The sequence below is a fragment of the Salvelinus namaycush genome, chromosome 22 (assembly GCF_016432855.1).
Source record: "Salvelinus namaycush isolate Seneca chromosome 22, SaNama_1.0, whole genome shotgun sequence".
In the NCBI taxonomy this organism is placed as follows: domain Eukaryota; kingdom Metazoa; phylum Chordata; class Actinopteri; order Salmoniformes; family Salmonidae; genus Salvelinus; species Salvelinus namaycush.
The window spans coordinates 18,139,210-18,153,491 of record NC_052328.1 but is presented as its reverse complement, the minus strand read 5'-3'; the positions used below and the strand labels follow the sequence as shown (position 1 = coordinate 18,153,491).

Below are 14,282 nucleotides of genomic sequence, written 5' to 3'. Positions count from 1 at the left end.
GTGAGGCGTCTGTTTCTCAAACTAGACACTCTAATGTACTTGTCCTCTTGCTCAGTTGTGCACCGGGGCCTCCCACTCCTCTTTCTATTCTGGTTAGAGACAGTTTGTGCTGTTCTGTGAAGGGAGTAGTACACAGCGTTGTACGAGATCTTCAGTTTCTTGGCAATTTCTCGCATGGAATAGCCTTCATTTCTCAGAACAAAAATAGACTGACGAGTTTCAGAAGAAAGTTTTTTGTTTCTGGCCATTTTGAGCCTGTAACCGAACCCACAAATGCTGATGCTCCAGATACTCAACTAGTCTAAAGAAGGCCAGTTTTATTGCTTCTTTAAATCAGCACAACGGTTTTCAGCTGTGCTAACATAATTGCAAAAGGGTTTTCTAATGACCAATTAGCCTTTTAAAATGATAAACTTGGATTAGCTAACACAACGTGCCATTGGACCACAGGAGTGGTGGTTGCTGATAATGGGCCTCCGTACGCCTATGTAGATATTCCATAAAAAATTAGCCGTTTCCAGCTACAATAGCTACAATTTACAACATTAACAATTTCTACACTGTATTTCTGATCAATTTGATGTTGTTTAAATGGACAAAAAAAAAGTTTTTTCAAAAACAAGGACATTTCTAAGTGACCCCAAACTTTTGAACAGTAGTATATATAACAAACATAAAAAAGGAAACGCTGATACATTTAACCTCTGTTTGACAAGTGGTTCTGAAAGGTCAGGAAATTACCTTTCAAATGATATATAATATAACCAACTTTGAAAACTTTGTTTAAAAATAACTAATTGTGCCATTGACAATAGAATGTTGGTACACTATATATACAAATGTATGTGTACACCACTCAAATTAGTGGATTCGGCTATTTCAGCCACAGCTATTGCTGACAGGTGTGTAAAATCGATCACACAGCCATGCAATCTCCAAACGTTGGCAGTAGAATGGCCTTACTGAAGAGCTGTGACTTTCAACGTGGCACCGTCGTGGCACCGTCATAGGATGCCACCTTTCTAACAAATCAGTTCGGCAAATTTCTGCCCTGTTAGAGCTGCCACGGTCAACTGTAAGTGCTGTTATTGTAGAGTGGAAACGTCTAGGAGCAATAACGTCTCAGCCGTGTAGTGGTAGGCCACACAAGCTCACAGAACGGGACACCGAGTGCTGTAGTACGTAATGTGTAAAAATCGTCTGTCCTCGGTTGCAACACTCACTAACAAGGTCCAAACTGCCTCTAGAAGCAACGTCAGCACAAGAACTGTTCGTCGGGAGCTTCATTAAATGGGTTTTCATGGCCAAGCAGCCGCACACAAGCCTAAGATCACCATGCGCAATGCTAAGCGTCAGCTGGAGTGGTGTAAAGTTCGCCGTTGTTGGACTCTGGAGCAGTGGAAACGCGTTCTTCACGCTTCACCATCTGAAGTTCGACGGACAAATCTGAGTTTGGTGGATGCCAGGAGAATGCTACCTGCCTGAATGCACAGTGGCAACTGTAACGTCTGGTGGAGGAGGAAAAATGGTCTGAGGTTGTTTTTCATGGTCAGGGCCAGGCCTCTTAGTTCCAGTGAAGGGAAATCTTAACGCTACAGCATACAATGACATTGAGGCAACAGTTCGGGGGAAGGCCCTTTCCTGTTTCAGCATGACAATGGCCCCATGCACAAAGCAAGGTCAATACAGAAATTGTTTGTCAAGATCAGTGTGGAAGAACTTGACTGGCCTGCACAGAGCCCTAACCTGGGGCAGCTATGTTTTTGGATTGTAACTTTGGTTATAGAGGCACCACATTTCACACACAGCTAGAACAGGATTTTAAAAAGATTTGTAGATATAGGGCATCACAGGATATACATATTAACCCCACAGAAACTTTTTCCAATATTGCCACCAAACAACTCAATGGCGTCTTATTGGATCAATTTAGCATGGCCATACCTGTATGAAATATAATTGTAGTAGGCTCAATGATGTCTTAAGATGTTCATGGTGATGTAGAATACACAACCAAATGAGCCAGGTGTGTCAGATATGTAAAGATGATAAATTATTCACATCATTTAATCAATCTTCAAACATTAAATGTATTTGTACATTTAAATAGTCATGGATGTGGGCAGGTTAAAATGATAATCAATGTCAATCAATTATCCTTTAACTGTTTTCATCATGGGGACTATAAACATGCCCCATACATTCCATTACAATGTAGTAAAATGCAATGTTGGGACTGTTGAGGCCAATTATATTTATTTTTGTATTCTAGTAACCAGCCCATGGTAAAAATACATCTTAAATAAGACTAATTATGTGTAATGGTTTGCTGCTCTTATTAAGATATTAGGTTAAAACGTATTGACATTCTTATGGAATTTTACAAGTGTCTAGTTCTCTGTTTTATGAAAACAGTTAACGGGATAACATCGAATACAATTTTTATCAGCTCACATCCATGACTATTCACTTGTACATATCCATTTCACATGTTTAAGATGAGGCCCGAAGAGGCCCGAGTCCCCGACTTGGAATTCCGAGTTGGATGACCGTTCAAAACGACTTTCCCAATCGCAGCTAAAACAAATTCCAGAGTTCCCAGTTGTCTTGAACGCACTGAAGTCGGAAGTCGGGAGATTTTCAAGTTCCCAGTTGTTTTGAACGCGGCAAAATATGCAGTCAACCCGTTGGAAATTATTGTTTTGTTGGTGCTATTGGGAAATGTAGTTATTCTGGCCTTCCCAACGAGGGGGCTCGATTAATCTGGCCCGGGGTACACCAAGCTATGGCCCGGCACGTCATCAGGCCTTCTCAAATTGAACAGTAATCTGCGCAGTTTGATAATGTTGTCAACAAGGCAGCATGGTGCATTGTCCAGAAACATACAATTATTGTATAAAATATGTTTGAATTTTCAAACTAGTTTTAATTGGGAATGCCACTAAAGCAATCACTTTAACATGAGAAAACACAGTATCTTATTCATTACTACACGATTTTAATTACATCACTTTTGTTTTGAGCCGACTACGCCGTCGGACAAAACGGGGCACCTGGCTCACGCCCGAGAGGAAGCCCGGTTCCAAATCGAATGCAATCAACTTTCAGCCGCAACACGGGCGCCCGGGTGAGATTAATCGAACTCCCTCAATGTTCTCGCAACATTACTGTGACGTTGTTGCAACGTGATATCGTGCTCTGACTGTGGACTGTTTGATAACCACTTCCGTTTTTCCCTCACTAGTCCACATTTGCGTTTACCTTGAAAGATAGAAAGACATTGTAGAAAGGTTTTTGTTGGTTTAAACTAAAGTTTAGGAGGTCGACTGTTTGAGGAATTTTATGGAGCATAATAATGGAGATACTTCTAGCTGGGCGATGCAGCGACGTATGGAAGGTTTGGTCAACAAACACATGGCAGACATAGCTCTAGAAACACTCCAGCAGAGACTTTCAGCTGTGTCCGACGAAATGAACAATCTTGCGGAACATGTCTCGAGACGCTCGGAGGATATTCCCAAAGATGATATTTCAAGACGACCTGATGTCAACTTTGACGTTGAGTCGCTGAGTGCGACGTTTAGCACGGGTGGTGTTGGGGAAAAGTTGTTGATGCCTGGCACCTCGTCATCAGCAGGTAACGTTTTACCCTGATTAAATGTAGTTCTAATATTACCGAATTCTTCACTTTGTTTTGTATCTAGCCTACTTGGAAGTAACAAGCAGCGAAAAAAACGAATAATTACATTAATTTTTCAGCTGTGTGACCAATCAGATTCGCATGATTAATAAAATCGATCTCAGGCTAAATGTTTTAATTGCTACAGTTTGTACGCCAGAATGTGATATAACCAAAGATGTTTGTTGTCCAGTACTGGACGTTACAGGTTTGCCTATACAAAACGTCGCCATCGATTCTTCAACTAATCTGGTGTTGCCGACACTCAATTCTCGATTCTGGAAAACATTAGTCTTATAAATGTCCAGTTGCAGGTGGTTCTACAAACGCCAGATAACTCTGAAAGATAATAAGTCCATGTTTTGAACCGCGCAAAGAAGTTCCTGACATTAACTGCTGCATTTCCCAGCATCTTTGCAGGAACTAGTCGTAGCAACAAAAGAAAAGTTGAATGAAGAGTTAGCTACAGTAGCCAATGACGCTTACACTCTGTTTTAGATTGATGGGGGAAATGACTAACAACACCAGCTCTGTTACTGTTCTAAAATGTGACACAATATGACAAATCAACAAACTAACTGACCAACACAACTTTTTGGGGCCCCTACCTTGACCCTGGTGTCAACCCAAATCCGTTCCTGTCCACTGTTCCTCAGAGACGGCTGCCCAGCGTAAGATCATCTCCTTGCTGGTGGAGATCAAGGAGGAGCAGCAGAGACAGTGGTCAGTGTTGAGGGAGCTGCAGGCCAGGGTTCAGGGCCAGAGCTTTCCGGAGGTAGAGGAGGAGGTGGAGGCTCTAGACATCGACATCCCGTTGAGGACCATGGAGCAGCTAGATGACACAGAGAGGCACCTGGAGGATGCCGGAGCACAGAAGAGAATGGTAGGTGGACCGAGTGACCCGATAGGGCTTGAACCAGCAACAAGCACACTACCTACTGTGGTATAATACTGTTACATAATGGTAAGTGATTGTGTTATTAATGGCGTGTGTGTGTATATATATATATATATGACAGGTGTCTCACCTGTCACGGATGGGCGGGGCCACAGTGGATGATGCGGTGCGAAGGCTCATGCAGGCTGTGCTATCTTTCGCTGTGGGCTCTGAGCTCAACTGGGTGGGCCGCGGCCAGAAAAGGAGCTTCAGAAACACCCGCCTCCAAGGGGTTCTCTTCCGTAAGACCCTATAAAAGATATATGTACACTACCGCTCAAAAGTTTGGGGTTGTTTAGAAATGTCTTTGTTTTTAAAGAAAAGCAACAAATAAATGTCAATTTAAAAATAACATCAAATTGATCAGAAATACAGTGTAGACATTGTTAATGTTGTAAATGACTATTGTAGCTGGAAACTGCAGATTTTTAATGGAATATCTACATAGGCGTACGGAGGCCCATTATCAGCAACCATCACTCCTGTGTTCCAATGGCACGTTGTGTTAGCTAATCCAAGTTTATCATTTTAAAAGGCTAATTGATCATTAGGAAACCCTTTTGCAATTATGTTAGCACAACTGAAAACTGTTCTTCTGATTAAAGAAGCAATAAAACTGGCCTTCTTTAGACTAGTTGAGTATCTGGAGCATCAGCATTTGGGGGTTGGGTTACAGGCTCAAAATGGCCAGAAACAAAAAAACTTTCTTTTGAAACTCGTCAGTTTATTCTTGTTCTGAGAAATTAAGGCTATTCCATACGAGAAATCGCAGAGAAACTGAAGATCTCGTACAACGCTGTGTACTACTCCCTTCACAGAACAGCGCAAACTGTCTCTAACCAGAATAGATAGGAGTGGGAGGACCCGGTGCACAACTGAGCAAGAGAACTGAGCAAGTACATTGGTGTCTAGTTTGAGAAACAGACATCTCACAAGTCCTCAACTGGCAGCTTCATTAAATAGTACCCGCAAAACACCAGTCTCAATGTCAACAGTGAAGAAGTGACTCCGGGATGCTGGCCGCTCTAGGCAGAGTTCCTCTGTCCAGTGTCTGTGTTCTTTTGCCCATCATAATGTTTTCTTTTTATTGGCCAGTCTGAGAGATGGCTTTTTCTTTCCAACTCTGTCTCGAAGGCCAGCATCCCGGAGTCACGTTTTGTTGACGTTGAGACTTGTGTTTTGCAGTCACTATTTAATGAAGCTGCAGTTTCCAGCTACAATAGTCATTTACAACATTAACAATGTCTATTTCTGATCAATTTGATATTTTTAATGAACACATTTTTTTATTTTCTTTCAAAAACAAGGACATTTCTAAGTGACCCCAAACTTTTGAACGGTAGTGTGTGTGTACCTTACACATACTGGGAGGGATGCATGGATAGATGGATGGATCATTAGAAGGATTCCGATCAGTCTCCATACAGACAAAAAGAGACATTTGGAAAGTAAACCTCGGAAGTTAATTTGGATGCAGCACTGACCTCTACTTCTGTCACTTTAGGTGCCCTGAAAAGAACCCCTGTGGGCAAAGAGGCCACACATCATCAGTTTGCAGATGTGGTGAAGAAATGGCTGCGGTACACCCCGTTCAGACAGGGAGGGAGTGGTCGACGGCTTTACAAACCACCTGTTGACTTCCTGTGTCCAAATGAATGTGTAGGTCTGCCTACACATCTGCCTACACATCCACAGTAACGCTCAACCAGCTTACCGTAAAACTTCAATTACATAGCCCGGGCATTTATTTGCTTAAATCACTGAACACAACAGGTGCTTATTAGAGACAGGCATTTATTTCCTTAATGCATACAGAGTTTAAAAAAAAAAGTTTAACCTTTTATTTAACTAGGCAAATCAATTTTTACAATGACGCCCTACCCCGGCCAAACCCGGATGACGCTGGGCCAATTGTGCGCCACCCTATGGGACTCCCAATCACGGCCGGATGTGATACAGCCTGGAATCGAACCAGGGACTGTAGTGATGCCTCTTGCACTGAGATGCAGTGCCTTACACCGCTGCGCCACTCGGGATCCCAACAAGCAGTTTCTTATTTACATAGTTAATTGTTTAATTTCAGCTTTAATTTCCATCTGAATAAATTTCGGCATTTCCTGCACTGTTATCATTTACACACGTCATGTTTTTTTGTCTTAGTATACCTCTATTTTGGGGGGAGGGGGAATTTTCCTTGACCGAATACAGTCGTGGCCAAAAGTTTTGAGAATGACACAAATATTAATTTCCACAAAGTTTGCTGCTTCAGTATCTTTAGATATTTGTGTCAGATGTTACTATGGAATACTGAAGTATAATGACAAGCATTTCATAAGTGTCAATGTTATTGACAATTACATCAAGTTGATGCAAAGATGCAATTTGCAGTGTTGACCCTTCTTTTTCAAGAACTCTGCAATCCACCCTGGCATGCTGTCAATTAACTTCTGGGCCACATCCTGACTGATGGCAGCCCATTCTTGCATAATCAATGCTTAAAGTTTGTCAGAATTTGTGGGTTTTTGTTTGTCCACCCGACTCTTGAGGATTGACCACAAGTTCTTAATGGGATTAAGGTCTGGGGAGTTTCCTGGCCATGGACCCAAAATATTGATGTTTTGTTCCCCGAGCCACTTAGTTATCACTTTTGCCTTATGGCAAGGTGCTCCATCATGCTGGAAAAGGCATTGTTCGTCACCAAACTGTTCCTGGATGGTTGGGAGAAGTTGCTCTCGGAGGATGTGTTGGTACCATTCTTTATTCATGGCTGTGTTCTTAGGCAAAATTGTGAGTGAGCCCACCTCACACATGAATGGTGTCAGGATGCTTTACTGTTGGCATGACACAGGACTGATGGTAGCGCTCACCTTCTCTTCTCCGGACAGGCTTTTTTTCCGGATGCCACAAACAATCGGAAAGGGGATTCATCAAAGAAAATGACTTTACCCCAGTCCTCAGCAGTCCAATCCCTGTACCTTTTGCAGAATATCAGTCTGTCCCTGATGTTTTTCCTGGAGAGAAGTGGCTTCTTTGCTGCCCTTCTTGACACCAGGCCATTCTCCAAAAGTCTTTGCCTCACTGTGCGTGCAGATGCACTCACACCTGCCTGCTGCTATTCCTGAGCAAGCTCTGTACTGGTGGTGCCCCGATCCCGCAGCTGAATCAACTTTAGAAGATGGTCCTGGCGCTTGCTGGGCTTTCTTGGGCGCCCTGAAGCCGCCTTCACAACAATTGAACCGCTCTCCTTGGAAGTTCTTGATGATCCGATAAATGGTTGATTTAGGTGCAAACTTACTGGCAGCAATATCCTTGCCTGTGAAGCCCTTTTTGTGCAAAGCAATGATGACGGCACGTGTTTCCTTGCAGGTAACCATGGTTGGCAGAGGAAGAACAATGATTCCAAGCACCACCCTCCTTTTGAAGCTTCCAGTCTGTTATTTGAACTCAATCAGCATGACAGAGTGATCTCCAGCCTTGTCCTCGTCAACACTCACACCTGTGTTAACGAGAGACTCACTGACATGATGTCAGCTGGTCCTTTTGTGGCAGGGCTGAAATGCAATGAATTTGTTTGGGGGGATTCAGTTCATTGCATGGCAAAGAGGGACTTTGCAGTTAATTGCAATTCATCTGATCACTCTTCATAACATTCTGGAGTATATGCAAATTGCCATCATACAAACTGAGGCAGCAGACTTTGTGAAAACTAATATTTGTGTCATTCTCAACTTTTGGCCACGACTGTAATTATTCTCCTCTGATTGCATTTTCAGTTCTTACATTCGCCACTAGAGGGCAACCAACATTTCTGGAGGTCTACTCCTGAAGTTGACTGTTTTTGTGCTTGCCAGTTAGCTAGCAGCTGTTACTTACCAGCGATAAAAATGTATGATTACCGTTTTTAAAAGTCATTAAACAATGATGTAATGTAACAAATCCAACGAATCCTCGTAAACAATTCATGGTAACCTCCATAAACAATTACATTTAAACCCAGTGTTTATTTGAAAAGGTGTTTATTTGCTGAAATGTGTCTTTGCCCAGCTATTAAAAGGGACAGGCGGCTATTTGAGACTCAGCTTTTAATTGAAGTTTTACGGTATTTAAATATATTCCAGTGTTTAAAATTGATGTATTTTCTTTAAGTTTGTTACATTTTGTAAAATAAGACATAAATGAATACATGCAGGTTGGCCCATATTACTTCATACAGGGCCGAACCTGTGATCTACTTAAGTAACTTGGACCCCTGCATGAATCATGCATTGATATAAATTGAGGATTTCTACTCAAAGTCCAGTTTCTCACACAGTTCTCAAAATTCTGCCCACTATGCACAGTCTCCAATAGACACACCCTATGAAGCTCCTCACCATCACAGATCTGTCCGGTGTGGTGTGCTATCCCTGTTAATACCTGTGTAATTAATTCAAACCAAATATGCTGCAAAACCTGTTGATAAAAGTTGTATTGCATTTAATGCTTTGAAGGTACTGATTAGTAAGCTTTCCTGCAGATTTGGCCTAATTCTTCTAATGAGAGTATTGGCAAATATATAGTTAACCCATTTGGCCTGCATAGCTCATAATATGCCATGGACGTTACAGTTTGTAGTAGGCATATGTTTTCATCCTCATGGAAACCCAGGCTTCCAGGTTATTCAAATCACCACCTTTCTGCACATTGTCACTCAGTGTTATGATTGAATGTCAGAGACGCGAAAGCAATTTACTATATGTTAGTCATATAAATGTCCATATAAGCTTTCTTGTAACAGACATAATACATTGTAAATGTCCATAAATACATTTTTGAAAATACATATTTCTCATTCATTCCTGTTTCCTTGTTTTTGTAATGAAAACGTGGGTCTTTTGCTAGAAAACAATACAATCCCAACAAAGCGGGGTGAACGACCCTGGCCAGAGCATTGGCATCAGCAATGTTTTTTTTTTATTCTGTTGGTAAGAATGAGTGGACGAAGGTGATAAAGAATAATGGAGCTAAAAGTTGGAAATTAACATCAGTTTATTGTTGGAGTGCGGTTCATCAAACTTTTTTGGGCTGACCTGTATGGAGTGAGATTTGTTTATTTGGCAAGTATGTCTTCCAGGATCTGTGTGTATATTCAAGATAACGCACAAATAAAACTACAATTTTATCGATTTGTGAGCAAATTATCAGAAATCCCTAACATTTACACCTGGAACGTGCATTTGCACATTCAAAAAGTGCTTATACATTTGTATTCTACAGAATTGTGGAAAAAGTACTCAATTGTCATACTTGAGTAAAAGTAAAAATCCATTAATAGAAAATGACTCAAGTGAGTCACCCAGTAAAATACTACTTCAGTTAAAGTCTAAAAGTATTTGGGTTTTAAATATACTTAAGTATCAAAAGAAAATGGAATTGCTAAAATGTACTTAAGTATCAAAAGTAAAAGTATTAATAATAAAAAATTCCTTATATTAAGCAAACCAGATTGCACAATTTTAATTTTTTATTAACGATAGCCAGGGTCACACTACAACACTCAGACATAATTTACAAACTAAGCATTTGTGTTAAGTGAGTCCGCCGAGTCAGAGACAGTAGGGATGACCAGGGATGTTCTCTTGATAAGTATGTGAATTGGAGCATTTCCCTGTCAAAATGTTACGAGTACTTTTGGGTGTCAGGGAAAATGTATGGAGTAAAAAGTACATCATTTTCTTTAGGAATTACATTTAACATTTAAGTCATTTAGCAGACACTCTTATCCAGAGCGACTTACAAATTGGTGCATTCACCTTATGATATCCAGCTCGACAGGATGCCCTCAATTGTGCATCTGTAAAAGTTTGTGAGGGTTTTAGGTGACAAGACAAATTTCTTCAGCCTCCTGAGGTTGAAGAGGCGCTGTTGCGCCTTCTTCACCACACTGTCTGTATGGCTGGACCATTTCAGTTTGTCTGTGATGTGTAGGCCGAGGAACTTAACTTTCCACCTTCTCCGCTGTTGTCCCGTCGATGTGGATAGGGGGCCTGCTCCCTCTGCTGTTTCCTGAAGTCCACGAACATCTCCTTTGTTTTGTTTACGATGAGTGAGAAATTGTTTTCCTGACACCACACTCCGAGTGCCCTCATCTCCTCCCTGTAGGCTGTCTCGTCGTTGTAAGACCCAATTGCACAGGGCGGGGTTGAGACCCAAGGCCTCAAGCTTAATGATGAGCTTGGAGGGTACTATGGTATTGAATGCTGAGCTATAGTCAATGAACAGCATTCTTACATAGATATTCCTTTTGTCCAGATGGGATAGGGCAGTGTTCAGTGTAATGGCGATTGCATCGTCTGTGGACCTATTGGGGCGCTAAGCAAATTGAAGTGGGTCTAGGGTGACAGGTAAGGTGGAGGTGATATGATCCTTGACTCGTCTCTCAAAGCACTTCGTGATGACAGAAGTGAGTACTATGGGGCGATAGTCATTTAGTTCAGTTACCTTTGCCTTCTTGAGTAAAGGAACAATGCTGGCCATCTTGAAGAATGTGGGGACAGCAGACTGGGATAGGGAGAGATTGAATATGTCCGTAAATACACTAGCCAATATATAGAATACTGCCTTATTCTAAAATGGATTAAATACTCTGTTTCCCTCATCAATCTACACACAAAACCCCATAATGACAAAATTGAAAAACTGGTTTTTAGAAATGTTTGCAAATAAATTTAAAACAGAAATACCTTATGTTTATAAGTATTCAGACCCTTTACTCAGTACTTTGTTGAAGCACCTTTGGCAGCGGTTACAGCCTCGAGTAAGACGCTACAAGTTTGGCACACCTGTATTTGGGGAGTTTCTTCCATTATTCTCTGCAGATCCTCTCAAGCTCTGTCAGGTTAGATTGGGAGCGTCGCTGCACAGCTATTTTCAGGTCTGGGCTCTGGCTGGGCCACTCAAGGACATTCAGAGACTTGTCCCGAAGCCACTCCTGCATTGTCTTGGCTGTGTGCTTAGGGTTGTTGTCCTGTTGGAAGGAGAACCTTTGCCCCAGTCTGAAGTCCTGAGAGCTTTGGAGCAGATTTTCATCAAGGATCTCGCTGTACTTTGCTCCATTCATCTTTCCCTCGATCCTGACTAGTCTCCCAGTCCCTGCCACTGAAAAACATCCCCACAGCATGATGCTGCCACCACCATGCTTCACCCTAGGGACGGTGACAGGTTTCCTCCAGACGTGACGCTTGCCATTCAGGTCAAAAAGTTCAATCTTGGTTTCATCAGACCAGATAATCTGGTTTCTCATGGTCTGAGAGTTCTTTAGGTGCCTTTTGGCAAACTCCAAGCGGGCTGTCATGCTTTTTACTGAGGCGTCGCTTCTGTCTGGCCACTACCATAAAAGCCTGATTGGTGGAGTGCTGCAGAGACCTTCTGGAAGGTTCTCCCATCTCTACTGAGGAACTCTGGAGCTCTGTCAGAGTGACCATCGGGTTCTTGGACACCTCCCACCTCCCTGATACATCTAATTATTTTTTAAATATTCGATGAGGGTTGTTGACTTTAACAGCCTGTATTCAATTGAGAGAGATGCTATGCTACTAGCTTCATGCCATGAATATGCATAGCCATCTTGAGACAACTCCGATATAAACTTTTTTTTCTTAAAGTTGCAGGGATGTCACGTGTCCTACTTATGTCAGTACACTCGTAACAACTTAAGCATTGCAAAAAATGTATTTGATCAAATTAACCTCACATAGCAAATAAGCCATACTTTTTTTGCTGACCAAATTTGACATTGTCTCATTGACGTCCATACAAAAATTCCTTGCTTGGTGGGCAAAACAATGAAAGAGAACTTTTCTGCTGAGTTGGGCCTAACCCTAACCCTCTTCCTCTTCTTCTCTGTCTGATTGAGGTATAAAATAACAAGTACCCCTGCCTAAGTAATTCCAGAACGTGGCTAGAATGGATACAGCTTTTGTGAAATTAAAATCAAATCAAAAGTTAGATTTATTTTTTGCATTTTACCTAACCTTAACCTAATTATGCTAACATGCTACAAAAAGTCAAATAGTCTGACAAAAACAATGTATTCCATCGAATCAAAACCGCAATTCCAGGTGGTGACGTGAAAGGCAACAGGGATTAAACTTTGGCCGTGCCTACGGATCATTGAGATATGCTACGATATGGAGTTTTCACATGACTGGGAATACAGATATGCATATGTTGGTCACAGATACATAAAAATAAAAAAAATGGGCCTCAGGACCCCTGTATATAGCCCCCGCTATTGTTATTTTACTGCTGCTTTTTAATTATTTGTTACTTTAAAAAAATATATGTTTTTTGTATTTTTCTTAACTGCATTGTTGGTTAAGGGCTTGTAAGTAAGCATTTCACTGTAAGGCGCATGTTGTGGTCAGCGCATGTGACAAATACAATGTTGATTTGATTGGATCTCGTCACAGTATTTCTGTGCATTCAAATTGCTATTGATAAAATGCAATTGTGTTCGTTGTCGCTTATACCTTTCACCATGGGGTACTCTGTTCACAACATTGACATCAGCAAATCGCTCAACTCATACACGTGGTCTGCAGTTGTGTGGCCAGTTGGACGCACTGCCAAATTCTCTAAAACGATGTTGGATGTGGCTTATACTAGAGAAATGAACATTAAATTATCTGGCAACAGCTCTGGTGAACATTCCTGCAGTCAGCATGCCAATTGCATACTCCCTCAAAACTTGAGACATTTGTGGCATTGTGTTGTGTGACAAAACTACACATTTTAGTGGCCTTTTATTGTCCCCAGCACAAGGTGCACTTGTGTAATGATCATGTCGTGTAATTTGCTTCTTGATATGCGACACCTGTCAGGTGGATGGATTATCTTGGCAAAGGAGAAATTCTCACTAATATGGATGTTAACAAATTTGTACACAACATTTTAGAGAAATAAGCTTTTTGTGCATATGGAACATTTCTGGGATCTTTTATTTCATCTCAAGGGACCAACACTTTACATGTTGCGTTGATATTTTTGTTCAGTTTTTTTTATGAAGTTACAACCTTCTCTTTCTGTCTGTTGTAACGCATATTGCAGTTACACAAGCAAAACACATTCCTTACACGGGGCAAAAACAACCAGCGTTTGGTCTGATGATGTAGGCTAATCTTTATAGTTGTTGCCAAATCGTAGTTATCGTTGCCCAGTGCCATATTTATGCCATATACGCTGATATCATGGCAGAGTAAATAACTAACACAGCAGCTAAGAACATGAAATCAATAGACTGCCTGTTTGATTCGTGCTTATGTTTGCAATGCTGAGAACTGTTTGTACGAACATGTTGATAATGTATTTTGTGTAAAACATGTGAATAACTTATCCCCTCATGAAAAAAGAACATGAAATCGTTCTTATGCTTAATGAGGCATGGAATTAAATAGCTAAAAACAGTTTTGTGAACAACATCAAGTGTGTAGGAAATCGCACTTTGGCTTAGTAGCTTACTGATGGAAGGCAATAGTTCGAACAGTTTAGTACAACATAAAGTTCTGTGACGAGACAAAGGCAATCAAGTACGTGGGCGGCAGCGGAGCACTAAGTACAGCAGCTACGTAAAAAAAAAAAAACATGCACATGCGCAGAAGTAGCGTTTGCAAATGAACATACAAAACT

General features: G+C 41.3%; 1 protein-coding gene across 2 annotated transcripts; it reads left to right on the top strand.

The window, feature by feature from the left end:
• Nucleotides 1–3,199: 3,199 nt before the first annotated feature.
• Nucleotides 3,200–6,503, top strand: si:dkey-187a12.4. Of its 2 annotated transcripts, XM_038960880.1 has the most exons (4): nucleotides 3,201–3,637; nucleotides 4,336–4,562; nucleotides 4,699–4,858; nucleotides 6,121–6,503. In XM_038960880.1, exons 1-4 carry the CDS (start codon nucleotides 3,343–3,345, stop codon nucleotides 6,312–6,314), a joined length of 876 nt encoding a protein of 291 aa, XP_038816808.1. In that variant the 5' UTR covers nucleotides 3,201–3,342; the 3' UTR covers nucleotides 6,315–6,503. The 2 variants fall into 2 exon arrangements, with proteins under 2 accessions (XP_038816809.1, XP_038816808.1); XM_038960881.1 differs by lacking the exon at nucleotides 4,699–4,858 and having other exon boundaries at nucleotides 3,200–3,637; nucleotides 6,121–6,224.
• Nucleotides 6,504–14,282: the final 7,779 nt, after the last annotated feature.